This window comes from Sciurus carolinensis, chromosome 10, assembly GCF_902686445.1.
Source record: "Sciurus carolinensis chromosome 10, mSciCar1.2, whole genome shotgun sequence".
NCBI lineage: Eukaryota > Metazoa > Chordata > Mammalia > Rodentia > Sciuridae > Sciurus > Sciurus carolinensis.
In genome coordinates this window covers 56235073-56262980 of record NC_062222.1, presented here as the reverse complement: position 1 = coordinate 56262980, position 27908 = coordinate 56235073, and the positions used below count along the sequence as shown (strand labels likewise).

At 32.9% G+C, this 27908-nt stretch overlaps 1 protein-coding gene across 4 annotated transcripts in view; it reads right to left on the bottom strand.

Annotated features, from left to right (window-relative positions):
- Positions 1-27908, bottom strand: part of Dnajb14 (DnaJ heat shock protein family (Hsp40) member B14) — a 41693-nt gene that overhangs the window by 12754 nt on the left and 1031 nt on the right. Inside the window, exons 2-4 of one of the 4 annotated variants that reach the window (XR_007110606.1) lie at positions 13322-13493; positions 10166-10256; positions 5892-6030 (exon numbers count right to left, since the gene is read on the bottom strand). Coding sequence is in view for 3 of the 4 variants with exons in the window: in XM_047567486.1 (XP_047423442.1) it covers positions 5885-6030; positions 13322-13493 (318 nt within the window). In the remaining variant the exon portion in view is untranslated. Of the gene's footprint in view, positions 1-5884; positions 6031-9652; positions 10121-10165; positions 10257-13321; positions 13494-27908 lie in introns of those variants that run through there. The other 3 variants (XM_047567486.1, XM_047567487.1, XM_047567488.1) reach the window with 3 other exon arrangements.

The following is a 27908-nucleotide window of genomic DNA, read 5'->3' as shown; positions in this document are numbered from 1 at the left end:
AACTTGGAGAGCACTGGCATGTTTACTATGTTCAATCTTCTAATCCATGCACATGATATTCTGCTTCATTTATTTAGGTCTTCTTTGATTTCTTTCATGAATATCATGTAGCTTTCACCATAAGTTTTATTAAATTTTCAGCCAAGCACTTACTTTTTAATTGGTGATTGTGAATGTTAATGTATCTTAAATTTCAGTGTCTACAAGTTGCTAATGTATAGAAATACAATTGATTTTTACAAGTTTATTTTGAATTCTACAACCTCACGAAATTCACTTTTATTAGGGGAGTTTTTGGTAGATTGCTTGGGATTTCCTACATACATCATTATGTCAATTGCAAATATGTACAATTTTATCTCTTGCTATAGCTAATCTGTAGTCCTTTTATTTCTTCTTTATACCTTAATGCAATGGCTAGAACTTCTAACACTTAAATTGGACATGAATGGTAAGAGGGGACATTTTTCATCACTAAATATGCTAGCTATAGATGTTCAGGAGTTACTCTTTTTCAAATTGAGGTAGTCCCCTCACCCCTTCTATTCCTACTTTTCTCACAGTTTTTGTCATGAATGGATGCTGAAGTTTTTCAAATGATTTTACTGCACTGACTGATATAATCATATGGTTTTTCTTCTTTCTTTAGCCCATTAGCACAGGAATTTCATTAATTATTATTATTACTGTTATATTATTTTGGTGGTACTGGGGAATGAACCCAAGGTTTTGCATATTTTAGGTAAGCACTCTACCGCTGAGCTACATTTCCAGCTGCTAGGTTACACTCATCTTCATATAGTGAACAAAATTTGCATCCTTACACTAAACCCCACTTGGTATCAGAGTATACAATTCTTTTTTTATATTGTAGTATTTTGATATTTTGCTAAGCATATTTGGGTTTATTGTATAAGTGATATTAGTCTTAATTTCTTCTTTTGTATTGTCTTTGTCAGGTTTTGAGAGCAGGGTAAAGCATTATGTCAAATGAATTGAGAAATATTTCCTCCTATATTTTGGGAGAAATTATGTAAAATTACTTTTAATTAATCTCTAAAAATGTAGTAGAATTTTCTAGTAAAAGCATCTAAGCTTGAAGAGTTTGTTTTTTTTTTTTTGGAGTCTTATAATTATAAATTTAATTTATTGAAAAGTTCTATAGGATTATTCACATTTTCTATTTCAGTTATTACTTTTATTCTTTAAAGAATTGAATCACCACATCTAACATGCAAATCTGTGTAGGTGGAAATATTCTTATTTCTCTTATCATCCTTTGGATGCCTATAGAGTCTGTAGTGATACTGGTGTTTCTGACAGCATTTTTGATGGTGGTCACTTCTAGTCCCTTTTTTCTGTCAGTATGTCAATTTTATTGATTTTTTTCAAGAAATTAGCTTTTGTACTACTAGTTTCCACTACAGCTATTTTGTTTCCAATTTTATTGATTTCCATTCTTTCTTTTTCTTGCTTTGGGTTTATTTTTGCTTTTCTTTTTTTAGTTCTGTGAGGTAGAAACAAAGATAATTGATTCGAGACAGTTCATCTTTTCTAATATACATTTAGCATTATAAATTTCCTCTCAGTATTGCTTCAGCTGATCCTCTCAAATTTTGGTATTTGTGTTATTTAGTTCAACGTATTTAAAATTTTCCTTTGAGACTTCCTCTTTGACCCACAAGTTATTTAGAAGTACACTGTTCAATTTCCAAGTGACTAGATATCTTCCTATTATTTTGTTACTGATTTTTCTTTGATTCCACTGTGACAGACAATGTGCTCATAATTTCAGTATTTAATAGTGAAGTTTTATTTTCTTCTTTTTTTTCTTTCTCCTTTTTAATTCTTTTTTTTTTTTTTTAATGTATGTGATTGAACCAGGAGCACTTCACCACTGAGCTACATCCCCGTCTTTTTTATTTTTTACTTTGAGATGACGTCTTGCTAAGTTGCCGAGGATGTCACTAAGGTGCTGAGCCTGGTCTCAACCTTGTGATCCTCCTGCCTCAGCCTTCCAATTTGCTGGGATTGCAGATATTCACTACTGTACCTGACTATGAAGGTTCAATATGATCCAGAAAATGGTCTATGTTGGTCTATGTTCTATGGGTACCTGAAAAGAATATGTAATATGATGTTGTTGGGTAGTGTTCTATAAATGTTGATTAGATGCTGGGTGATAGTCATGTTTAGTTATTCTATAGCCTAACTGAATTATTGTCTAATTGTTCTATCAACTGTTGATAGAAACAGGTTGAAGTCTCCAATGATAACTGAATTCGTCTATTTCTCCTTCTAGTTCTATGAGTTTTTGCTTTACATATTTTGCAGTTTTGTTTCTTGGTGCATACACATTTTTATTATAATGTCTTTTTGGTGGATTGACACTTTTATCATGATATAATGTACATCTCTCAAGTCCTGAACCACCCCCAAGTTATCTCTACTGACACTGTGAGCAAAGAATGGGAAGAGTAAAAAAGATGGGAGCTTTTCTTACTGCCCAGCACAAGTGAAATTCCAAGCTCTCAACTCATCCTTGTCTGTCCCACAGGAGGAGGGTTTAGAGCATTTCATTACAGCATGGAGATGGTGGGTAGTCTAGGCTCTCTACTTAGCTTTTGCTGATGTGGATCAGAGTAAGGCCACATTTGGCTGCTATGGAGTAATTATTATTTCTCTGACTTTCTAGGCTGTCCCTTTCCTGGTCGTTTGGTAAAAAACAAACAAAAAACAGATTTTTATTGGGGCTTTTTTTTTTTTTTTTTTTTAAGGCTATCCTCATTGGTGTTTTGGGATTTACCTGATCCTTCAACGCCCAAACTGGAATACAATGCACAAAACAAAAATAAACACCCAAGCGGTTCACTGCCATGTTATTCTTTGGTTCTCAGGTATCTAGTTAGTTTACCTTCTTTCTCCACCTTTCAGCCTTCCTGTCTTGTCTTATTTAATACACAATGTTCACAGATATACTCTAGATATTATTATTAAATTACAAGACCTAATATAAGTAACAGCACCTGATCCATAATTATTTTTAAGAAAGCACATAAGCAGCCAATTAATGTCCTCTATTACTGAGTTCACATATATGCCAAAAGGCAGAAGTACTTTTCAAATAGTCTCTGAAATACTTGAAAGTCAGAAGATAATATAAACTGGTTGTCTTTTTGCTTGTGCTGGCAGTGCTGAGGATTGAACTCAGGGTTTTGCACAAGCTAAGCAAGCACTGTACGACTGAGCTATGTCCTAAGCCTGAGCATGTTCACATGGCATCTATGTGAGAGAGAAGGGTAATATAAAAACACTGAATATATTTAGAAAATCACTCTATATGTAAATAAAATCTTTGCTGCTTTGGAAAACTTACACTCCTAACTGGAAAGATGAAACAGTCACATTTAGTAGACTTACCTTGAGAAATCTTTTATTTTCAAAGCTTTACAAAAACATACAAACGAAACAGCTATCTTATTTAATTCCTGAAACCAATTACTTGGAGAAGATAAAAATCAAGTGGTTTCCATTTTTTATAAAATAATGTTCAGAAAGCTATCAATCTGTACTTTAGCTTTCATATAAAAGAAATAAGTATGGTCTGTACTTAGAGATTAAACAGTTCAGTATTCCAAAAACAAGTTAAGATCAACTGGCTAAAAATTAAATAATTCAGAAAGTAATGACAAAATCCTTTGTGCTAAATTAATGAAACCTGTCATTTCTGTGTGACTGACACTAGCTGAATGATGTTCTAACTACATTTGCTCACCAAGCATGTATGGATTACAACTTGAGTTTTCAGTGTAGTTTCCACTTATCAGTCAATTCCCAATTCTGATCTTCTTTGGGACTAATAAATTGGCATTCTGATTTACAGATAATCTCTTGTGTACTGAATAATGTGAGCCTCTCCCCTAGACATAAATCACCTTCCAAAATGTTGTTAAGTACTACATTTCTCATTTTGCAAAGCAGAGCATTAAAACTCTGAAAGACACCACTCCTAATCACAACCACCACTGCAAAATCCTGTTGAACAGGATGTAGTAGTATATGACTAATTCCTACTACTGAGGAGGCTAAAGCAGGAGAATGGCCAAGTTTAAGGCCAACTCAGCAACTTAGTAAGACCCTATCTCAATATAAAAAATAAAAATGCCTGGGGATGTAGTGTAGTGGTAGAGTCTAGTATGCTTTGGGTCCTGGGTTTCATCCCAATACTGTAAAAAAACAAACAAAAAACAACCCAGTGAGTATCTAGGTAGCTTCGTGGGATGAGCAACACCAGCTGAAGAAATATAGGTGCATACACTTAGTTGGTCCAAGACCAACAATGCTAATATGACATCAATACAGAAGTGAAAGGATTAAGTCATTTAATGTTAACATTAATGAAGAATACTGAAGTCACCTAGCAGATTACACATGCAAATAATCCATTGTCAAGATATTTTTGAAATTTTAAAATTAAATGTTCATATCTTATAATGTGGAACTTTTAAATTGGGGGCAACATGGTAATAAATTAGTTATTTCAGGATGTCAGTGATTTTTCTGGTTACCTACTGTATACATGAATATTTTGTTTAATAAAATTTAAATTCTTTGCAGATATTATGCACCAGCAATAAAACAAATATTTATTCTACTTGAAAATTTTACTAGAAATTTCCCAACTTTGTGTACTTTTGAATGACAAATTAACCTAAGTGCTATTATTTATGTTATTTCTGTTTAATAATGTAAAGTCTATATTTGTAAGAGAAAATAACAGCCCTATTTTCTGGGCACATTCTTTAGGTAACTGACAAGAAGTGTGATTTGTTAGTGTTTTTGAATAAAGTAACTTTTCCTGTACTTACAACATGCCACTTTTAATTTAAGGAAACAAACTGAGAAAGCTCTCCCTGTCACTGTGGCATTTCACTTCACCAGCACCACTTGGGCAGTGCTTTTATTGGAACATATTAGAATTCCCAAATGTATTTCCTTGGCAACTTCCTTCAAGAAAAAAAAAACAAAAACAAAAAAAAAACACTATTTTGTAAACAATTTTAATTTTTATGAAAAACCAATTGAGTTTGCCATCTTTTTGAAACACTTAAAAAATGATTATCTCCTTCCTATTACTCTAAAATCCCATCATTTTATCAAAAACATTATACACCAACTCAACATTCCAAATTCACAAGAAAAAAAAATCACAAATTTAAGCATTTTTACTATAAATTATTAATTAACTACAAATAAGTTGTAACAAAATATGAAATTATAAAATAGTGCTGACACTATTTACCAAATTGACAAAAAATACCCTGAAAGAATATTGAGAAAGAAAATAAATGAAAAATGAATAGTAGGCAGGAGAAAAGAAGCCAGTGTTTAAAAAGAAGAAAATCACATCAGAACTACATATAAAGAGTGCAAAAAGTGGCCAGGTTTAATAGAAATATAAGAATACTAGGAGAGAGCTAATCTAACCAACACCCGAATTCTAAATAGTCGGTAGCAAAAACTGATAAAAACTACATTTTGTTTTTACTTGACTTTAGAACCAGATGTCTATATGCTAAAAGGGCATGCAAAATCATCACCCTATTTATTCAGAGTAAACTAGAAAGCATGCATGGGTACCTAGAAAAGTTACTTTGGACTATGTTAAAACTGGCACGTTGCTTTTGTGAAGCCAAATCTGTACTTGTTTGGCTCTAGATGAAATAAGTTAATACTAAACTTTTAAAGGGTTTTGTAGACCTTTGCTTATGCTGATATTTCTAAACGCACCAGTCCAAAAGCAGAATTTAATATTCTGAAACACTGTCAAGTAAATTCTAAAAAGAGCTTAATTAGTAAAGTTGCTTTAAAAAGTTTACTTTACTTTTAAAAGCATCTGTTGCTCCAGGTGCATGGTTTTTGTCTGGATGAAACTTCAAAGCAAGCTTTCTATAAGCTTTTTTCAAATCTTCATCACCAGCATCTTTTGTAACTCCAAGTACTTCATAGTAATTTTTACATTTGTTAATGCTGTAAACAAGAAAGTGTATCATAATGTAAATTTCAAGGAAGAATGTCATATAATATCTCTAATTTTCAATTTATTAAAATAGTATAAAAAGAACTATCTGAATTGTTTGCTCAAAATCTAATGATGGCTTATCCCTTTAAGGGCTGGTTTGCTTCATTCTCTTGACTGGTCATAGACCACTCCTCCAACCTCTTCTCATTCTACGGAGAATAATCCATGACAATGTCCTTAGTGCAACTTATCACAACTAAAGAGAAGTAAAGCAAAGAACATAACTGTAGATGAAGGACAGCACATTCATTGTAACTAAAATGGAAGAATCAAAGCAACTTAGATTACTTTTCAGTGGATTAAAAATATTCTGAAACTCGCCAAAAGTATGTCATAGCTAAAAATAAATACATATGACATTCCGAGAACTTAAGTTCTTGCATTATGTAGACCTAATGAAGTATCAAAGCAACAGTTTAGTGTATGTAAAACAAAGAAGTAGCCTATAGTTTATTCCTCAAGGTAAACTAAATCAGCATGATTATGCTGATGAAAATTTATCTGAGTCACTCTCTGAAAAAGACACTGGGTCCTTTGTAAACAAAATACAATAAAATACAACATGGGACTAAAAAATGTTTGTTACACTTCATTTCCACTGTGATGAGCACATTCCTAAAGATTACTTACATAGTACTTGAAAGATGAAATAGACTTAAGCCTAGAGTATTTAAAGTACATTAGGAACTGAAAAGGAAAACTGAACAGAGTAAGAACATTAAGAACTTTGGGATGCCAGCATTATCCCACCGCCTAATAATCTGGCATCACGAAAGCCATAGTGCAGTTGTGGAATGTATATGGTAGTAGAGTGTATACAGCATGTGTGCAGCTCTGGGTTCAATCCCCAACATCAAAAGAGCCAAGGTCCATCTTCAACATTTTTTGTACCCGTACTCTGCAAATTTAGTTGTGTCATATATGGGTGCCTTGACGGTAGCGGTAATGGGTAAAATAATCTAAGGCAAAATTGGTCACTGATAACAAAAGAACTTCAAAGACTGACTGACTAAGAAAAGACATAAGTCTTATATATATATTTTTTAACTACTGAACTTATTTGCCATCACAGTGCTTGTTGCAGGGAAGGTTCTCAGATATTTTTTGAGTGAATGAGTCTTAGCTCTCCTTTAATAATGAAAACATTCATTCTCTGTTATATAAACTGGGGTGGGTGTTGGTGGGGAGCGGGAGGGAGAATGGTGGAAGAAGGCATTATATGTGAGTATAGTAATGTCTAAATTTTTTATGATCACACCAACAAGAATCTGTTATACTCCTTCTTTATAAAATTAATAATAATCCGGGGGACTGGAGATATTGTTCAGTTGGTAGAGTGCTTGCCTCGCAAGCACAAGGTTCTGGGTTTAATTCCCAGCACCGCAAAAATAAATAAATAAATAAATAATAAAATTCTGTTTTTTTCTACTTTAGACACTTAAAAATATAAACATGACAGTTTTATTTCAATAAGATGGCATTTGTTTTATTTAGTCAATAATACTTACTGAATACCAACTATGCCCTAATGTTCTAGATATATCAGTAAACAAAACAGAAATTCCTCAACTTTGGACACTCATTTTCCTAAGATATGTTTGGCAGCTACTTAATAGGAAATAAAGAGGGGAGGGTGGCACTCACCCTAATACCTACATCCACAGTTTCCTAATACCTATATCCATAAAGCTTGAAAAATTAAAGTTATTTTAAAACCTGACTTGAACTCTTTTAAAGGCAAAAATCTAACCTGAAAGAATGTGATGCATCACAGTCTTCATTTATTCCATTTGTGTGAATAGTTGTATATTTTGCTATCAAAATGTTATACTTGTATATAGGCTGCTGCCCCAGATCCTGCTGTTTTATGATGTCTAACATTATTATTAGTTTTCTGAGAGATGAATAATTCTAAGTTCCAAACTATATTTGATCACAAAGATTTCACATAAAAGAATTGAAGGAGTTTTATTATGCTGATTATTTTACACAAAGTACTTCATTTACCCCTTATTACTATTTATTACTATTCCTATTAAGCCAATGAGGAAATCAAGGCTTTGAGTGGCTAAATAAGTTGTCTAAAGTCACACAGCCAAGTAATAGAAGAGTATCAGGATTTATATCTTCAACAAAACTTTACTGACCATTTACTTTCTGCTAGGCACTGTTTCAGATGCTACAATGGGTGAATAAACCAGTTTTAAAAAAAAAAGTCCCTAGTCACATTAAATTCACACCTGGGAGAGGACAAGCAATAAACATTTGTAAAATAAAAAGTACATCATCATATTGTGATAAACATTTGGAGAAAAATGAAGGGTTAAAGAGTAATATAGAACAAAAGGGTAAACTTGCTATTTTATTTTATTGGTACTGGGGATTGAACCCAGAGGCGCTTTACCACTGAGCTATATTCCCAGATCTTTAATGTTTCTATTTTGAGACAGGGTCTCACTCGGTTGCTTAGGGACTGGCTAAATTGCTGAGGCTGACTTTGAACGTTTGATCCTCCTGCTTCAGCCTCCCCAAGTACTGGGATTACAGGCATGCACCAAACCTGGCTAACCTTGCTGTTTTAAAAAGGGTGATTGGGGAAGCCTCATGAATAAAGATTCCAACCTCAGTTTATTTTAAAATCTTGCAGTCCCAGAACCAGAATAAAGAAAACAAAAGAGCCCCTTCAGACTTCAACAGTGACTATACTCTCCCTTTCCACTTCCTTCTTATAAGCAATACTCAAACAGACTCTCTTCCCTCCTAGATATTTACAGATATTCTTTGATGGCCAGAATGTTCCTTCTCTGCCTTTGTTTTGGCCATACTGGGGACTGAATCCAGGGCCTCAGGAATTCCAGGCAAGCACTCTGCTACTGAGTTATAATTCCCAGTCCTTTTTATTTTGAGACAGCGTCTCCCTATATTGCCTGGACTAGCCTCCAACTTGCAATTCTGCCTCATCTTCCAGAGTAAATGGAATTAGAGGTATGTGCCAATGCATGCAGCCCTACCTACCTTTTTTCTTGCTTAGTTAGTTTCTACAACTTCTTTTCCCAGGAACGCAAATACCTAGGTTTGGTACCCCTCTTAAATGTTCCCAGAGTCCCTCTAAATTTAGTTTTATCCCAATAAGTACCACAAAGTATTGCCTGTTTACTTTTCTGACTACCTTTCTAGGTTAGAGGGTCTTTTAAAGGCAGGGATTATGTCTTATTCTCCATATGTATTAGATGACTAGATAGACGGGATGGATGGATGGAAGGATGGATAGATGGAATGGATGGGTAATAATAGAAATGGTGAAGATATTAAAAAAACACTCAGATCAAAGGTATTGAATGCTATAGTGAAATGTGGTTGTCAACAAAGTCAATTTGGAACAGAGAAGAAGCAGTTAAAAGCAGGCTGTGTAATAAGAAATAGAGATAAGAACACAGCAGACACTACCTGAATGCAGAAAAGATAGTGAAAAACAATGAACAATCCTAAAGTCATTACAATTTGATTTGAATATATGAGGTTTAATTATGTTTCAGATTAATCCTCTAAAATTGTCTTGTTGACATTTCCTGAGTACAAAAGGTTAGGCAATGGAAAAAGTCAACTCAGGAGTGGGTTACTAGATAATATAGTAGGAAAGTAGGATATAATTCCCAATGCTCTAGATTTAGACCATAAAGCTAAGACGTGCCACCAAAAGAGAAAAGTCTAGAAAGGAAAAACAATTATTTCACTAATTCTTAGCTGTATATAACTCCACCAAATCTTTCCTGCTCTTAATTTTTCATGACATATTGGAGGAAAAATTCCTGAGAAGTCAGAATAGGGTTATAGAGTCATGACCACCAATGGACAAGCTGAAGACTATGTATTTCAAAAAATGTTCCCAGCATATTCATTCACCTATTTTTTCACATCTGAATGAGAAATTACCATTCACATATCTATTTTCTTAGTGTTGTTCATCATGAGCTTTCTCACCAACTATATGTATTTGTCACAATTTTTACAGTCTGCTCCTTTCCTTCTTCAACCTTACTGAAAAATAAAAAATAAATTAAAAATTAAAAAGGTGTAACTCACACATGCACGCTCTGTCTTTTGCCACATGATGCCCCGTGCTGCTTTGGAAATATGCCAGCAAGAAGGCCATCAATAGATACAGTCTCTCAACCTTGAACCAGAACCATAAACCAAAATAAACCTCTTTTCTTTACAACTTAAAAAAGGGAAACACAGGGGCAACCCATTATCTATTTTGGAAGGGAACATTATTGCACAAGGCCAAAAAAGATCTGTATGGAAATTAATAATAAGAAAAGTATGTCAAGTCCAATCTTCGTGTGGATGAGAAAGGAGGATCATCTTTCAGTTCTCTTTTTTTCATGTGCTATACATGATTATTTATTATAGGCTCCAAATTTAACTGGTGCTTGAGGAAATAAGACAAAGGATTATTTCTTTTATGAGTTTAGCAAAATGACTTATTTTCCTTTCAATTAAAGAACTGGAGTTTAAGACAAATCTTAAATTCAAATTCCTGTAATTGTGAGTCAATGGTTGTACAGAAATGTTCTTAGATAAATATAACAGCCCAATTAATGATTTCATGCTAATCTTATATTTTTTTAAAATAATATATGGTCTTTTTCAATGATATATTAATAACTTGTTCAAATAAGATCCATGATATTTTCCTCAATTATTTTTCAATATTTCAACTCAAAGACAACAAACAGAGCTTAGTTTCACAGTATACCAGTTAACTAAGTTACACAATTTTTCTTCAGTCTTACTACAAGCAAGTGCTTACTTATGCAATGGATACAGTATTATTGCATGGCTTCTCCCTATTGAGCCAAATTGTCACTGAGCAACTTGTTTGCATAATCGTACTAACCAACAAGGTAACATGCTTTTATGAGAAAAATCCCCTGTGTATAGGTAAAACAAAAAAACAAAACCATACAGTATGTGTTTGCTATTCTGTTTCTCACCAAAGCAATGCTTATGAAGTTTAACATAATGAATAAGTATTACATGATTCAATAAGACAACTCTTAAGTAAGATACTGACTTAAATATTTTGAGTAAGCCTAGGATTCTCCTAAAAGAATGTTTCAATCATATCAGTTCCTACAGGGACTACATACTTTTTTTTAAAAAAATACATACTTGTTAAATAAAAAGGATATAATAAAATTGAGTTAGAGAATAAATCTCTAATACAGATATACTACTAAACTAATTCTCCCTATAAGGAATAATTTATGGCCTCAAATGTATCTGAGTCTTCAATGATAAATCAGTAATTGTTCCACTCCCTTTGCCTCCCATTCTTTTACTACACTGCTCAAGCTTTCAACCTCATCTCTTCTAACTCTCAGAAAACAACTTCATCTCCAATCTCACAGAGAAAATTGAAGCCAACAATCAAAAACTTCCTCAATATTTTATGTCTGTCTTCCAACTCTGGTAACATACAGAGTGTACCTACACCCACCATCATCTTTCATTCTTCTATTCTCAGGATGCCCCCAGATCCATCTAAAGTCAAGACCTTTGGACTTAGGAGAAACACACACACAAAATCAATCAACACTAAAACAAAGATGTAATATAGCTCTTCCTTACTTATTTCTATCACACCTTGGGCTATTCCTTTTTCCCCATCCTCTGAGGTTAGGGTAGAAGAGATGAAGAAATAGAGATTTTAAAAAATGTTGTTACAACAGATTTAGAAGATAATTATTCTCCAAAATTATGAACTATAGTTTTCTCATGAAAGCTTCAAACACATAATGACTCTATATTCTAAGGGTTGGAAATAATCACCAAAAAAAATCACATAATACACATTAACTTTATTCTGGGTCCTTCATTGAGAATATGCTCTACCAACATTAAGTAACAAAAAAATATAATTTGTTTTAGGATATGGTTTCCAGTATCATCACACTGCTTTCCTAAAGCTTTTTCTGAAAGAAATCCAAAAGCACACCAGTCTCCCACTTATTTACTTATCTCACTTATTCAGCCGTCTGACACAGTTCTACAATTAAGAAAGTGCTTGGCTGCTTTATGTATATTCTCAAAGTGCTTCACTACCATGCATACAAATCAAACACCCTTTATCATGGCTTTACCATGACTAGGGACTCTTTTTTTCCTTATGACCATATCCAGATAAAATATTACAATCCAGCTTTAACATTTAAATATAGAGAGACAAAAATAAAATTGACATTTGATTTATAAGATATGGTGACAAATCACTTTCCTCAATAAATAAAGCTTGCATCTCAAATATACTTCAATTACTAATTATGGTAAATAAACAAATGAGAATAGAAGGAAAAAAGTATAAGAAAGGAAGTAAAATTAAAAAATAAAAATAGAAAAGGGCAAAAGAAAAGGACTTAATCTAACTAGTTTGAACTACTAGTCACTTAAGTTATACTATAATTCACTCTCCAGAGAACTATCTGATTAATCACTGTTCGGAGTCAATCATCTTTAAATTTTAGTTTCCCTAGGAAAGTAACCTTGACACAATATTAATACAGCTTCCTTAAAGTTGTAGCAGGAAACAAAACAGCCTATTATTCTGAACTACCTGAAAACCTTGCCTTATTTATAAAATTAGACCAGATCCCCAAAACCCAGTTCATAATTTTTCAACTCTACCTAATTGTTCTGCTTTATATAGAAGTGTATCATGAGGTAAAAATAAGAGAGAGAATAATCTGAGTAAGAAAAATATTAAAAGGAGAGGATATTATGGTGGTTGTGTATATATGAAGATAACCTTGAAAAAATATAAATAGAAAAAAATCCTTCATAAACATATGTAGGAAAATGAAAGCTGCTGCTGTTGCTCTCAATTTTCCACTCATGAAATTCTCCCACTTTCATGTATACATATGTAAGACCAAACGATTTTTCATCCTCTTTCAGTATTGTGACCTAAACAATGTACTATGTCAAAAAATTGAAATAATTCTTCTTTAAAAACAAATCAGTCTGAAGCAGCTGTGTAACAGTTAATTTAAAAGATGGAAACTTCCATAAAGTTGATAACTTTACAGACTAATCTTATAAAGCACAAAACACCAGAGTTAATTCCTTCATATCTGTTCTACTAAATTATGCTTCAACCCCTTTTTTTAAGTGTTGGAACATCAAAAAATCACACTGGTATCAATTATAAACTGAGATATAAATTATACTAGTTCCTACCTGAGAACTCCATCTACTTGGTCTTTGGTATAGCCTTTTCCACTTTCACCACCACCAGATGTGCTGTCCTTTGTGCAATTGGGTTTGTTCTGATCACTAGTACCTGATGGTTTTCGGCAATGAGGGTTATTTCCAGCAGTGCTTCCATTTTTCATAATTATCTCCAATAGTGCTGTACAAAGATAAAGCATATTATGCCTGTTACATCAAGCTACATATATAAGATCTTGAAAAGAAAGTTATAAAGCAGACAAATTGTAAACTGTATACTCCAGAAAGACCTGTCATAGGGTCTTTTAAAATAGCAAGGATTCCCTTATATGCTTAACTATTTAAAAGACAATAATCACCATTTAAAAGTTGAATGTTAAGAAATTTAAAGTTAATAACTTGAAATTACTATCATTTAATTATGTATGACAAACTTTCATTTGTCTAAGTAAAAGTACAGGATACCAAAAAAACAGGAGAGACAGTCTTTAAAGTAACCAATGAAATTACCTACAAAGAAACAGAAATTAGACTTCTTGTTTATTTCTCAACAGCAACAACAGGAGCCAAAGACCTGGAACATTATTTTCAAAATACTCAGAAAAAAATTACTGTCAACTTGTGCTCTGCATTAGTCTTCCATAATGTGCACAAGATAAAAACATTTTCACACAAAAATAAGAAACTTTATTGCTAAGACTTGTACTAGATAATACTGTAATATTTACATTTCAGATAGAAGAAAAATGTTTCCAGTTAGGCTGAGGTACAAAAAGAAGGGTGAACAAATACTGCAGTAAATGTGTGGATATAAATCTAAACAATGAATGTATGAAACAATAATAACTTTGTCTAGGATTTTGCTTGAAAATGACCTGGGAAGCAGAGTCAATAAAAATGGGGATAGAGCAAATTTATGAACTAAGGTTGGCTGTATATATTGAAAGTGGTTAAAGATAAAAGGTAAGTCTGTTGCAGTGGGCACATCTGTAATCCTGGCAACTCAGGAGGCTGAGGTAGGAGGATTCCAAGTTCAAGGTCAGCCTCAGCTACTTAGTGAAACCCTAAGCAATTTAGTGAGACCCTATCTCAAAATAAAAATAAAAAGGGGTGGTGATATATGTCAGTGGTGAAGTACCTCTGGTTTAAAGCCCCAGTAAAATAAAAAATAGAAGAAAAAAAGAAGGGTGATAAGGATAGGAATACTATTTTCTATTTTCTTTCCTTTTGCATATGCTTAAAATGTTCCATATTAAAATCTACACTAAACATTAAAAGTTAACAAAATTAAAAGGAAAAAAAGCAGAAAAATTCATCATCATGCTTTTTTTTTTTTTTTGAGATAGGATTTCACTATGTTGTTCAGGAGGCTTTAAATTTAAGGTCTCAAGTGATCTTCCTACCCCAGCCTCCCAAATAGCTGGTCCTATAGGTACATGCCACCACACCATGCTTTGTTGAAGATTTTAACACATTTCAATTAATAACTGACATAAGGTAAATTCAACTGGTGAATATTCATTTTTTACTGGCACACAGGAATAAAAATTGACCATCTTATATCTAGACCATAAAGATACCTTCTGAAAATCTCTAAGAATTAGTGCCATATGTACCACAATCTATAAGCACAATACATTTGAGTAAAAAGTTATAAAAATCTAACTAAAAAAACACACAAATGGGAAAAAAAAACATCTATACAACTCATGTATCAAAGAAATAATCATAACAGAAATTGGAAAAAACTTAGAAGTGAATAATAATGAAAATACTGTATCTCAAAACTTCTGAGTCAACCAGATATCCACCTGCAAAGAGTTAATCTGAGCCCCCTTCATCACATCATACTCAAAAATTAACTCCAAATGAAGCATATACTTAAAGGTAAGAGCTAAAACTACAAAATTCTAGTAAGAAAATAAAGGAATAAATCTTTGTGACCTTTGTTAGTAATTTCCACAAACCCAGAGTGCTGGGGACTCGAACCTGGGCCTCCAGCATGAGAGGCAGGCACTCTACGAGATGGGCTATATGGCCTGCAATCTTTGTGACCTTATGGTTTAGACAAATACTCTTAAATATGACAAAATTACAAAGGAAAAAGTAGAAAAAGTGCATTTCATCAAAATTAAACACTTTTGTACTTCAGAAGTTATCATCAATAAAGTGAAAAGATAATCCATAGAATGGAAGAAAATATTTGCAAATCTTATCTGATGAAAGAAATGTATCCAGAACATAAAAAGAGGTCTTACAATTCAATAAGGCAAAAAATACAATTTAAAAGCATGAGGGCAAAGAGCCCAGCATGGTGGTGCATACCTATATTTCCAGCTACTCAGGAAGGCGGAGGCAAGAGGACTGCTTGAGCCCAGGAGTTTAAGACCAGTCTGAGGAACACAGGGAGACCCTGCCTCGAAAGGAAAAAAACAAAACAAAACAAAACAAAAAAAAAACCAACAACAACAAACAAAAACCATGGGAAAAGAATCTGAAAAGACATTTCTCCAAGAGATTTAAATGAATAACCAATAAGCACATCAAACAGTTGCTCATTGTCATTAGCCACTACAGAAATGAAAATCAAAACCACAGTGAAATACCAATGCACGTTCATTAGAATGGCTTTAACCAAATGATGGACAATAATTAGTACTAACAAGAATGTGTAGAAGTTGGTACTCTACACTGACTGTGGGAATGTAAAATGGTGCAGCTGCTTAAGTTTTTTAAGATTACCATTTGACTCAATCTCATTACTAGATATATATCTAAGATAAATAAAAACAAATATCTGTATAAAAATGGTTCATGAATGTTGACATCAACATCATTCATAATAAAATAGTGAAAACAAATATCTACCACCAGGTTGGGGTTGTGGTTCAGTGGTAGAGCGCTTGCCTAGAACCAGTGAGGCACTGGGTTGGATCCACAACATCACATAAAAAAACTAAACAAATCAAATAAAGTTATTGCGTCCATCTACGACTAAAGCTAGTTTTTTAAATGATGCCCTCTTCACTGATTCTGCCTGCCTTCCTATATTTATAATATATGTAAATATTATACATAAATATATCACCTGATTAAAAAACAAAATGTGAATTATCTAGACAATGGTATATTATTTGAAAATAAAAAGAAACAGGTATAAGCATACGTACAACATGAACCATGAAAACATTAAGCTAAATAAAAGAAATCAATCCCCAAAACAATGCTGTATGAAATGTCTATGCTGTATATCTATTTATATGAAATGTACAGAACAGGTAAATTGAGTTAGAAAGAATAGTTGTTGCCAGTTGTAGAGAACAGGAGATGGCGAGGAGAACATAACTGAGGAGAAATGAGGTGTGATGGCTAATGAGCATGGGGTTCTAGCTTCTTGTTCTTGAAATAGGGTCTCACTATGTTGCCTAGGTTAGCTACAAATTCATGATCCTCCTGCCTCAGCCTCCTGAGTAGCAAGCACTACAGGCACACACAACCATGCCCAGTCTGGGGTTTCTTTTTTGAGGTGAGGAAATTTTCTAAAACTAATTGTCATGATGGTTGCACAATTCTGTGACTATACTAAAAACCCACTTAGTTAACTGTATACCATAAATGAGTGAATTATATGATATGTGAATTGTACCAATAAAACTATTTTATCTATGTATATTAAATATTCCAAGTGTTGTTAGCAAATAGCAAATATGTAAATATATAGATATTTTTTATATAAACTTTTTTCTACCAGTTCTTTTCCCTATTTAATGGAGTTAAGAAACCAAAACCTAGGAAATTTAGTTCTTATAAATTCTAGTTATGGATGGTATAGATAGAAATACTAAATTTAGACTGTAATCTGTTAGTTATTAACAATAGAAATATAACATATATAGTCAACTATTAACTGTAGTTTAGTCCGTACTTAATGGAATCACAAGGGAAGTCAGCAGAGTCTAGCAGGTAGTTGTTCCCAACATTTAAAGATGAAAAATTTTGTGGGAATTCTGGAACAAAGGCTGTTAACAGCAGCTTAAAATTTAAATTTCTTCATATTCCCTCATAAAATCAGAGCGATTAAATAACAAAATCAAAAATTCATTCACAAAACCTCCAAATACAAGGTAGGGACAACCACAGCGAACAAGGTCTGTGGGGATATTGCAACTGCGTGAGAAGCAGAGGATAGCAAAGGGGCATTTGCCAGCCAAAAAAAAAACAGAGAAAAAAACTTCAAAATACACAACAGGCAAAAGTGAGCAAAATGTGTTAAAAAGAATGAGTTTTATGATAGCTATAATATAAAAATAGCATTGTAACACCACATGAGTTCAAGGGTCCACAATAAAGACTATCGGGCACAGAACACTCCAGTTACTACTAACTGGCAAAACAATCAATCAAAATTCTCTTCCACAACAATGAGAAACTGCTGGGAACAGGACCTAAACTAAAGAGGGTAGGGACAAAGGGAAAAAAGAAAAGAGAAACTCCAGATTAAAGTGGTGAAAGAGAAAGGAATGAGACATTCTCATATAGCAAGGTGTCATTCCTAAACATACAATAAGAGAAGGATCTCTGCGTAGTTAGAAAGGTTAAATTAACATCACATAAAAAACAGTAAAAGAAAATTATGGCAGTCTAATTCAAATTATTATAAGGAGAAATTAGTAAGTATAAAATGAATCTCTAAAGACAATGAATGCACACTACACGGATTTGGTAGTCTACTACTACTTCAAAACAAGATAAAGGGGCTTTAAGAAATGATACATGATATGAAAGGATAACATAAATAAAAATTACAACAACCTCAGAAATTATCTATTCAGAACTTAGGTGAAAAAAACTCAGGAAAAGACCAAAGCAGAAGAAATAGTCATAAAAACAACAGAAAACCTTATGAGAAAGAAGATATAAGAGGATGGAAATTTTAAAAATTAAAATTTTTTAAATTAAAAAAATTTTGAGAGAAAGTGGCAAATATTGAAGGTATTTGAAAAAGATCCAATGTTTGGACAACAGGCATTATGAAAAAAAATAAAGGAATAAAATATAACAATAATATATAAAAACATCTAAACTATACAATATAAGGCTAAATCACACACCTAAAAATACTAAAAATACTGGCATGGCAATAAGACATATTCTAGTAAAATTAACTGGGCATATAGATGATAAAGAACAAATGACTAATAAAGAAATAAAAACTGGTGTGGTGGCCACTCCTGTAATCCCAGCCAGTGGGGAGGCTGAGGTAAGAGGATCAAAAGTTCACACTCAACAACTATGTAAGACCCTGTTATGAAATAAAAAATAATAAAGGATTGGGAATGGTAGAGTGCCATTAGGTTCAATCCCCAGTACCACAAAACAAAACCAAACAAATTGCCAGCTGGGCATGGTAGTGCAGGCTTATAGTCCCAGACAGGAAGCTGAGGCAGAAGGATCACTTTAGTCCAAGAGTTCAAAGTCAGCCTGGGCAACGTATTAAGACACTGTGTCAAAAAAGAAAGGAAAAAAAAAAAAAATCCCAGTTACAAAGAAAGTTAGTAGCTAAAGACACAGAGGCTGACACAACATAACCTGGGTTCAATTTACAGCCCTACTGTTAGAAAAAAAAGAAAAGAAAAGAAGTCATTAGACTTTGCTCCTCAGTAATACTTGCAAAAAACAATGGAGTAACATATTTAGATACCCAAGGAAAGAAAATGTGGGCCAAGGACTCTGTATCCACCAAACTAACAACATGGAGTAAGTCCACAGATGAACTGTTTTCAACATTCTAGAACTTAATGAGCATAGTTCCCATAAACCCTGCCTAGGAATCTACTACAAAACAAATTTCAGGAATCCAAAATAAGTTTATATTTGTGTATATGTGTGTGTGTGTGTATAGAGAGAGACACTAGTGGTGAGCATTTAATGGATAAGTACTTAACAGACTTCAGACTAAATAATGATGGTTGAAAGTATGTAGTATGTATGCTACATAGTAATGATGCTATGTTCTGACACTGTAGATATGGTTCAGATATCTTAAAAATGCAATGCTGAGCTAAAAAATTATTGGGTGTCTTGCCTTCCATTCTTTTTTGGCAGCTGGGATTGGCAGGGCCTGTGAGGCTTGGACCAAAGAAAATTATTAGGACCAAAGAGGCAGTCATTGCCAAAAACATAGCTAAGCTTGATGGGGCCTGTACTAACAGTCAACAAGGCAACTTTTCACATACAGGGGGAAATGAATAAGTAAGTAGGAACCACTTTTCTCATTGCCAGAGAATAGCAATACAAATAGGAAAATACAGAAGCTACAATGAACTCTATGGTATTGCACTGAAATGGTAGTGTATGAATACATATATGTATGTGTGTGCGTGTGTACAGATCTCAAAATTAATATTGATCAAATTACTAAAGATGTGTGTATGTTCACATTCAAACATAACACACATGTATCTGTATACATGCTTATCTACACACACACACATTCATGCATATACATATTTCCTAGTTCCATCCACTCAGACAATCAGAGCAATGATACCTCTGTAGCAATGAGACCTATCTAATGACTGTATCTTAGTTTCTAAATACAACTGTCTCTTAAAGGAAACAGCTCCTTGGAGAAATAGCTGATTTCTAGGACAGAGAAGTACAAAGTATAAAAATTTTTTTGTGCCAGAAAATAAAAAATTTCAAAGAATGATAAAGACATGTCAAAAAGGACACAGGAGACAGTATGAAGGGGTGGCCCACTGACTGAATCTGAGCACCAAAACAAATGATGAAAACAGATTAAACAGGAACCTATGAATCCATCCAGACAAATAAGACTAAATGCCAACTAATAAATGTGAAAGGAATGATGGAATTAATAAATTGCCATTTGGCAACCATTAGAAATTAATTCAGGAAAGAATAATCAATGTTACAAGGATATGGTAAAAATTTTGTTGAGGAACAGAACATTTATAGTTTCAAAATATTTACCTACAAAATATTTGTTACAACAGAGAAAAAATAAACTTTGTAGTAGAGAAAACTGGCAATCACCAACTTAACAAAATGATCAAAGTAATCTCACTAGCAAGGACCAAGTCAAAAATTGTATGTCTCCTGATGTGTTACACTAAGAACAGAATGTCACTTGTATGGTACTCTTGACAAAAGTTCATATGAGGAAATACCAGTCAAACTCCCAGAGGGAAATTCTAAAACTGGCTTATGCTCATCAAAAATGCCAAAGTGGGAGAGAAAATAAAGGATGATATCTCTAGGAAAAAAACATGCCCACCAAACGAATACAACACATGCTCTCCTGTCACAAGGGACATAACTGAGAAAACTGGCAGAATTTAAACAGGTGCAATCATTAATTTACTAAATTTCATGGTTATAATGTGGTTAAGAGTGTCCTTGTCTTAGAAAATATACACTGACCAGGGCGCAGTGCATACACCTGTAATACTAGATATTCTGGAAGCTAAGGCAGAAGGATCACAAGTTCCAGGATAGCCTGGGCAACTTAGCAAAATCCTCTCTCAAAATAAAAAGGACTGGGGATAGAGTACCAGTGATGACGCACCCCTGAATTCAAGCCCCAATACTGAAAAAATATACATATTTTATGTATATAAATATATATTTTTTGAATTACTCAGGGGTGATGGGACATCAAGTCTATAACTGAACTATTAATTGGTTCAGGAAAAAGTACACTAAGAAACACTATGTGTGTGTGTGTGTGTGTGTGTGTATGCACATGTGCACAGGGGTGGGAGTGGAAGAGATGAAGAATATGATAAAGTAGTGCTGTAAAATTTTTTAAAAACTGGAAGACTTAAGTGTATACAGCAGCTGACGTTATTCTTTGTATGAAGTTCGCATTATTTTTTAGTCATGCATTGCTTAACAAGAATTCAAGAGAATGTATTGCTAGACAATTTCATCATTGTGGGAACACAGTGTACTTACACAAACTAAGATCCCTTAAGATCCCTATCACAGGGTAATATAATGTTAGGGGTATATTCAATCTGCAGCTGACCAAAATGTAGTTATGGGGTGCCTGACTGAATACGTATAAGTATATCATTATTGTGACTTTTCTGTAAGTTTGAAATTATTTCAAAAAATTTAAAAATAGGAAAATAGGGAGAGTATATGTAAAGAAAACATAATTCTTCAATAATAATTTTAATGGGTGAGTACTGATAAATATTACCATGAAACTATTATGTATATGATATGGCATGAAGCAAATAATCATGAAGTATTCTATAATTCCCCATGTCTTTGAGAATCAGGATACAGTTGAGGAAGAAAGAAGACAGAAATATAAATTTTAAAAGTTTACATAAAAATCCTGAGGTATTTAGCTGAAATTAGAAGTAACAGTATAAACACATAAACTGTATTATCCTTAAAAAGAACACATAATCACACACAAACAACATATATTCTAGTTTTGAGCACTGAAAAAGTCCCAAACAACAATCAATCCAGATGTTAATCCCTAGTGCTCATATTGTGATGTAAAAACACTATTTTCCACTAAAAAAAAAAAAAAGCCAGGTTTATAAAAGATATAGATAATTCCAGATCTACCACAGAAAAACATACTGAGGAGCTTGAACAGTTTGTTATACCAAAGAGCAAAGTTAAGTATTAAAGAAGTATTAAAGATTACTGGAGGTTTGTCTATAGAACTCTGGAACTATTATTATAAAGGGGTTCCCACTGGCCAAAGACCAAAAAAATTACTAACAATTGGTGCTTTTAGAGAATAAAAGGGAATAGGCTCCCTTTCTTGAAAAATGATTTAAAAAAAAAAATCAAGCATTTATTATGCTTTTTCCTACTTGGACTATATAACTGCATAACCATAAAACAGGTGAGAGAAAAGTGTCCCTTTATTTAAAAAGTGTGAAGCCAGATAAGAAAATGATTATATATTTTTAATATTTACAGATTGGCCCCAGGATCTTACGCAGTTAAAGGTTATCTGCAAGTCCCCTTTCATTTTTAGCATAAATAAGTTCTCCCAGTGTTCTTTTTGATATCTTCTATGCTAATAGCTGCATGCTGGATATTACTAAAGCAGGATCATGCAGTTGTTTTACATTTTCAGCATTTATTATGACGCTGAAAATGTTGTACAATTTTCTACACAGGAACTCTGCCTAACAACAGCTGTGAATACATTAGTTTACACTAAATACTCTTTAGTTCCACTGAGTAAAAATCTGGACAACTGATATTACTTGTGGGCTTCAAAATTCAGTTTCATCTTCTAAAAAGTGAAATCAAAGTTTCCTGTACTAACAATTACTGGAATGAATGCCTGAAAAAATAATATGATTCTGTTCATATACTGCCAGAATTTAGAACATACTGAATTTTTGTTTATTTAATGTCATCTGTCACTTGAACTCTCATTTGCTGTAATGTACAATATCATAAACAATAGTCGTGCAAACTACTTACAAAAGAAAGTTCATTTACTTTTAGTTTTAAAACTCTTTGAGCTTATTTTATGCATTTACCTTCCAGATACACTGAGATGTTGACATGTGTGTTTAATGCATATGCTTGGTTCATTAAAAAAAAAAAACTTATAAATTCAACACAAGAAAAAAAATCACCATGTTATTTTCACTTTTTTTATATTTTTAACTCTAGTCACTCATTGGCTGGACATTCAGCTTTACAGACAGTTTTAAATGAAGAAAACATGTGTCTGCAGCTTAACTTTATTGTTGATATGCTGTGGCTATCCTTTTATAGCAATAAATATAGGTCCTCGGCATCATTTTTAACAGATAAATATTATATAAATGCTGTGAAGCTTATTTTGTCAATTCCCACTGATGGATATTTATATCTTTTCCAAATTTTTGCTAGTCATAATCCTTAAATATATATTTTAAATACTTAGTGTGATAATTGAAAAGTTTCATTTGTGAAAGTGTTAACATCGAACATCTTACAGTTATAAAACTTTCATTTAGTTATTTAACACATCTTTATTGAAAGTTATAAAATTTTACAAACAGGTATCATTCCAGAGGCCTGTACATGCCACAAGTATTTGTAAAACAGCATTAGGCATTATGGTAGTGAAATGAATGATAAAGATAAAGGGCTCAAGACTTCTAAAGAGTTTTTAATCAAAAAAGAAAGAGCTTTTACACAGACAATAAAGAAATGAGTGCTGGGGATGTAGCTCAGACACAGAGCACTTGTTTCACATTTGTTAAGGCTCTGGGTTTGATCCCTAGCACAGGGAGAAAAAAAAAAAAAAAACCAAAGAAATGAAATGCTACAAGATAGAACTAAATGCTAAATAACTAAGCATAGAATGTGGAGTTCCAAACTTAAATTAATCCTAATTTAAAGCAATTATTTTGTACTCAAATAAGTATTTTAAAAAATGGCATGAGACAAATACACTAAAAACTGCAAAGCATTATGCAGGGTGTTTTTATTTTTTGCCATAATAATAATACATGACATTCTTATTGCAATTAGGATAATAAAATATCCTCACAATAACTCTGCAAAGAATAGATGGGAAAACTGAGGTTCAGGAAAGGAAGGGGGAAATGACAATAACTGAACCATTATTATTTCCATTAGATACTTAACATTTCTCCTGGAATATAAACTCCAAGAAAACAAGAACTTTGTCCTATTAGGCACTAAATCCCTGGTTATTAGGATACTGCCCAGCACAAAAAAATATGTATTCAAAAATACATCTCCATTTTATAGATGAGGAAATTGAGTTCAGGATGATTAAATGATCTGCCCAAGATCACACTACTATTTAATTAAGGTTTAAACCTAAACTCAGTATTCTTTTTTCAACTCTAATATCCAAAATAGTTTGACTACTAGATGAAATTTGGAAATCATTTTGTAACACTTAATTTCATCATTCAGAAATAACTGTTTAGAATATATAATTTGTACTCATTACTAAATTTTATTTAAGTCAAATAGAAATAGAATGCTATTATTATAAAAGGAATAGGATGGAAATACTCCAGATGTATAATGTTCAAAGTGCTTTGCTTATTATTGTGAAACAAAAGGGGAGAGAAATTTCATTTTTAATAGATAAAATTTTTAAATAATGTACCAAAAAATAAAGGAGGAAAATCTATACATATTATCTCTCACATGAGGGGAGGAAGGGATTACTTTAATTGATATTGTGCAGATAAGTGTTGCAAATTATTGATTATCCATCCATTAAACTTACCTACTCATTAAAGTAGATGCAGAATGGTCTTTTTTGAAGCTATAAGCCACCATTTGATTCCAAAAACTATTATATTCTGAAAACAATAAAAATGCTTTCCTCTTTAAACAATAATCTATACTTCAATCTGTCTCCCTATGAAAGGCTCAAATATTAAAATAGCAATGTAAAACATTAAAACAGTGAGAATATAAACTTCTACCAAAGTCCAATACATAACAATAATTCAATAAACATGTAATCTAAAAAGCCAAAACGTAACTTACTTTCTCCCTACTGAGATTATTTTTCCAGAATATTTATATATCCTGTGTGGTATCTATGCATGTATAGTAACACTTCCAAACCTAAACTAGACTCATTGTATGAAAATATTTAAAAGTTGTACAATTCAAGAAGTTTACTGCAACAAATACATTCAAAATAATATTGTCAGATAAAAACATAGAAAGCAAAAATATCCTAGATCCATTTGGAGATCAAGTTTTTCCTCAAGGAAAACTTGTCGATTTTTCACTCAGACTTCTTACCTGACAAGAATAAACTTTTAAAAGGATAAAAAAATCCCGCAATTTAATTAGTACTCAGCCTCAGGTTTTTCCATTCACTGCATTATAAGAATAATGGAAATCATACTAAATACTTTCTTTTGCCTTACTACAGGTACCTCTAAAAGAATCCAGTCAACTTTCTGAAATACAAGAGTTTAATGATCGTACAAAATAGGTAACATGCAGGGAAAAAATTTTAAAATAATGTAACCAACAGTTTCAGTTTCTTTCTACGTTAAATCTTTTATCAGGGTCTTTCACAAATGTTCTAGATCTTTCCCTGTCCAGAATTTCTTAAATTATTTCAATAAATATCTTCTGAGAATATCTGATACAAAACAGACTTTTCTAATTACTTGTACATAACTTTATTTAAGCTCACATCAACCCTGTGATGACATTTTCATCTCATATTTGATGAAAGCTAAGAAACTTGTCTCTGGTTACAAAGATGTTAGAGAAAAAGTCTGCACCTCAACTAAGGTTTTTCAAATATCCCACAATCATACCCTATCAACTTTACTAGGTAATTACATAATGCTCTTACGATACCTTCGTACCACTGACTTTCACAATTATATTTCTTAATTTTTTCCATGGTTATGGTCTTTAAAAGCAACAACTGTGTTGTACTTTGATATTTTACAGTGTCCTTTGGTAGACTGATTTAAGTTGTTTATTGGTAAAAGTATGACAGAACATTTAAGTTTGGGCAGGTTTTAGAAGTACTTAGATCATAACACTTGTTAAATGGAGACGATACCAAAATTAACTGAGCACTTACTGTTAAAAGCTTTACATGTTATTAACTATGCAATTCTCACACAATATATATATTGTCCCTGTTGTACTAATGAAAAAGCCAAAAGCCAGAGGCTGTCCAACTTGACCAAGAATAAGGCTACAAGCTAGTTGATAACGGGCCAGTCTTCAAATGTCAAGTTGTAGCTGGGGGCGGTGGTGCATGCCTGTAATCCCAGTAGCTCAGGAGGTTGAGACAGGAGGATCATGAGTTGAAAGCCAGCTTCAGCACTGGCAAGGTGCTGAGCAACTCAGTGAGACCCTGTCTCTAAATAAAACACAAAACAGGGCTGGGGATGTGGCTCAGTGGTCAAGTGCCCCTGAGTTCAATACTCAGTACCAAAAAAAAAAAAAAAAAAAAAAAAAAGTTGTTCTGTCTTAAGTGCCTACTGGCTTCAAGTTAAAACTGTTCCTCTAGGACTAGACAAATAAATCAAACAACACAATAGGGAGGATTCAAAAATAATTAACTCCTGGCAATGATTTCTTGGATATGACACCAAAGCACAGGTAAAAAAGCAAAAATAAACAAACAGAATTACCTTTATAAAACCTAAAAATTTCTATGCACTAAATGACACAATGAATAGAGTGAAAAGGCAACTTACAAGAGAAAGTATCTGCAAACCATATTATCTGAAAAGGTGTTAATGTCCAAAATATATAAAAACTCCTATAACCTGATAAAATAACCTAACTTTAAAATGGGCAAAAAACTTGACTAGACATTTCTCCTAAGATAAATAAATGGCCAACAAGCATATGAAAAGATGCTCAACATAACTAATCATCAGGAAAATCCAAAACCAAGACCTTATATGAGATATCACCTCATACCATCTAGAATGGTTAACATGTAAACAAGACAGAAAATAAGTGTTGGTGAGGATGCTGAGAAACTGGAACCCTTGCACACTGCTGGTGGGATTATAAAATTGTGTACACTAAGGAATACAGTAAAGTGGTTCCTCAAATATTAAAATTAACACCTTATCCAGCAATCCCACTATATCAGGTATCTAAAGTAGTTAAATCCATGGAAAGAGAAGGCGTTGGTCAGGGAAAGGGGGAAGGGTGAACAGTTTAATTGGTATAATTTCAGGGTTATAACATGAAAAAGTTGAGAAGATCTCTTACAGAATGTGAATATACTTGATGCTACTAAATTGTACACCTATAAATAGGTAAGATGGTAAATTTTGTGTTTTAAATTAAAAAACTCACTTCTTTCTTTTCCTTCACCTCCTGTCCTTTCTGATACAGAGTTCAATAATAATGTTAATGCAAAGGATAGAGAGAAAAGCAAAGAGCACAAGTGTTTCAACAATGTGGAAAGTAACAAAACAATAGTCCCGACATTCTTAACTTATCAATGTTCTTAACCTGGAAATACTTTGAAACTCAAGCAAAATATTATCCGATGAGCAAGGCAATAGAGGGAAGTGGTTAAAAGCTTTCTGGAGCCTCAAAGCTCAGCTACTATTCTGCCTTTGCTACTAACTGTTGCGTGACCTTGGAAAGATATTTTCATTCATTCACTCAATCATTCACTCATTTGTTCGTTTACCAAAAATATTTTCACGTTGGAAAAAACCTGAGAAAATGAATCCTGTTCTTCTGTATAAGACTGTTCTGAGTAAATAATTCATATAAAATGCCAGGCACAACTCTTGGCACCCTATAACTTCATGTGCACGCACGCGTGGCGTGTGTGTGTGTGTGTGTGTGTGTGTGTGTGTGTGTAACTTTGAAGCACAGAGTAGGGCAATGAATAAGGTAATTTCAACTAAGTCTAGTACACTGATACTTAGAGACTGATCTAAATTTGTCGATAATTATGATATTATCGAATCAGATACTATTTAGCAAATCACTGAAGACTCTTAACATTCTTTCGAAGTGTGCGCTCCTCTGGAAAAGAATCTGTCTCTTCTAGGGAAAAGCAATGTCATCTCAGGTATTCGAAGATGTT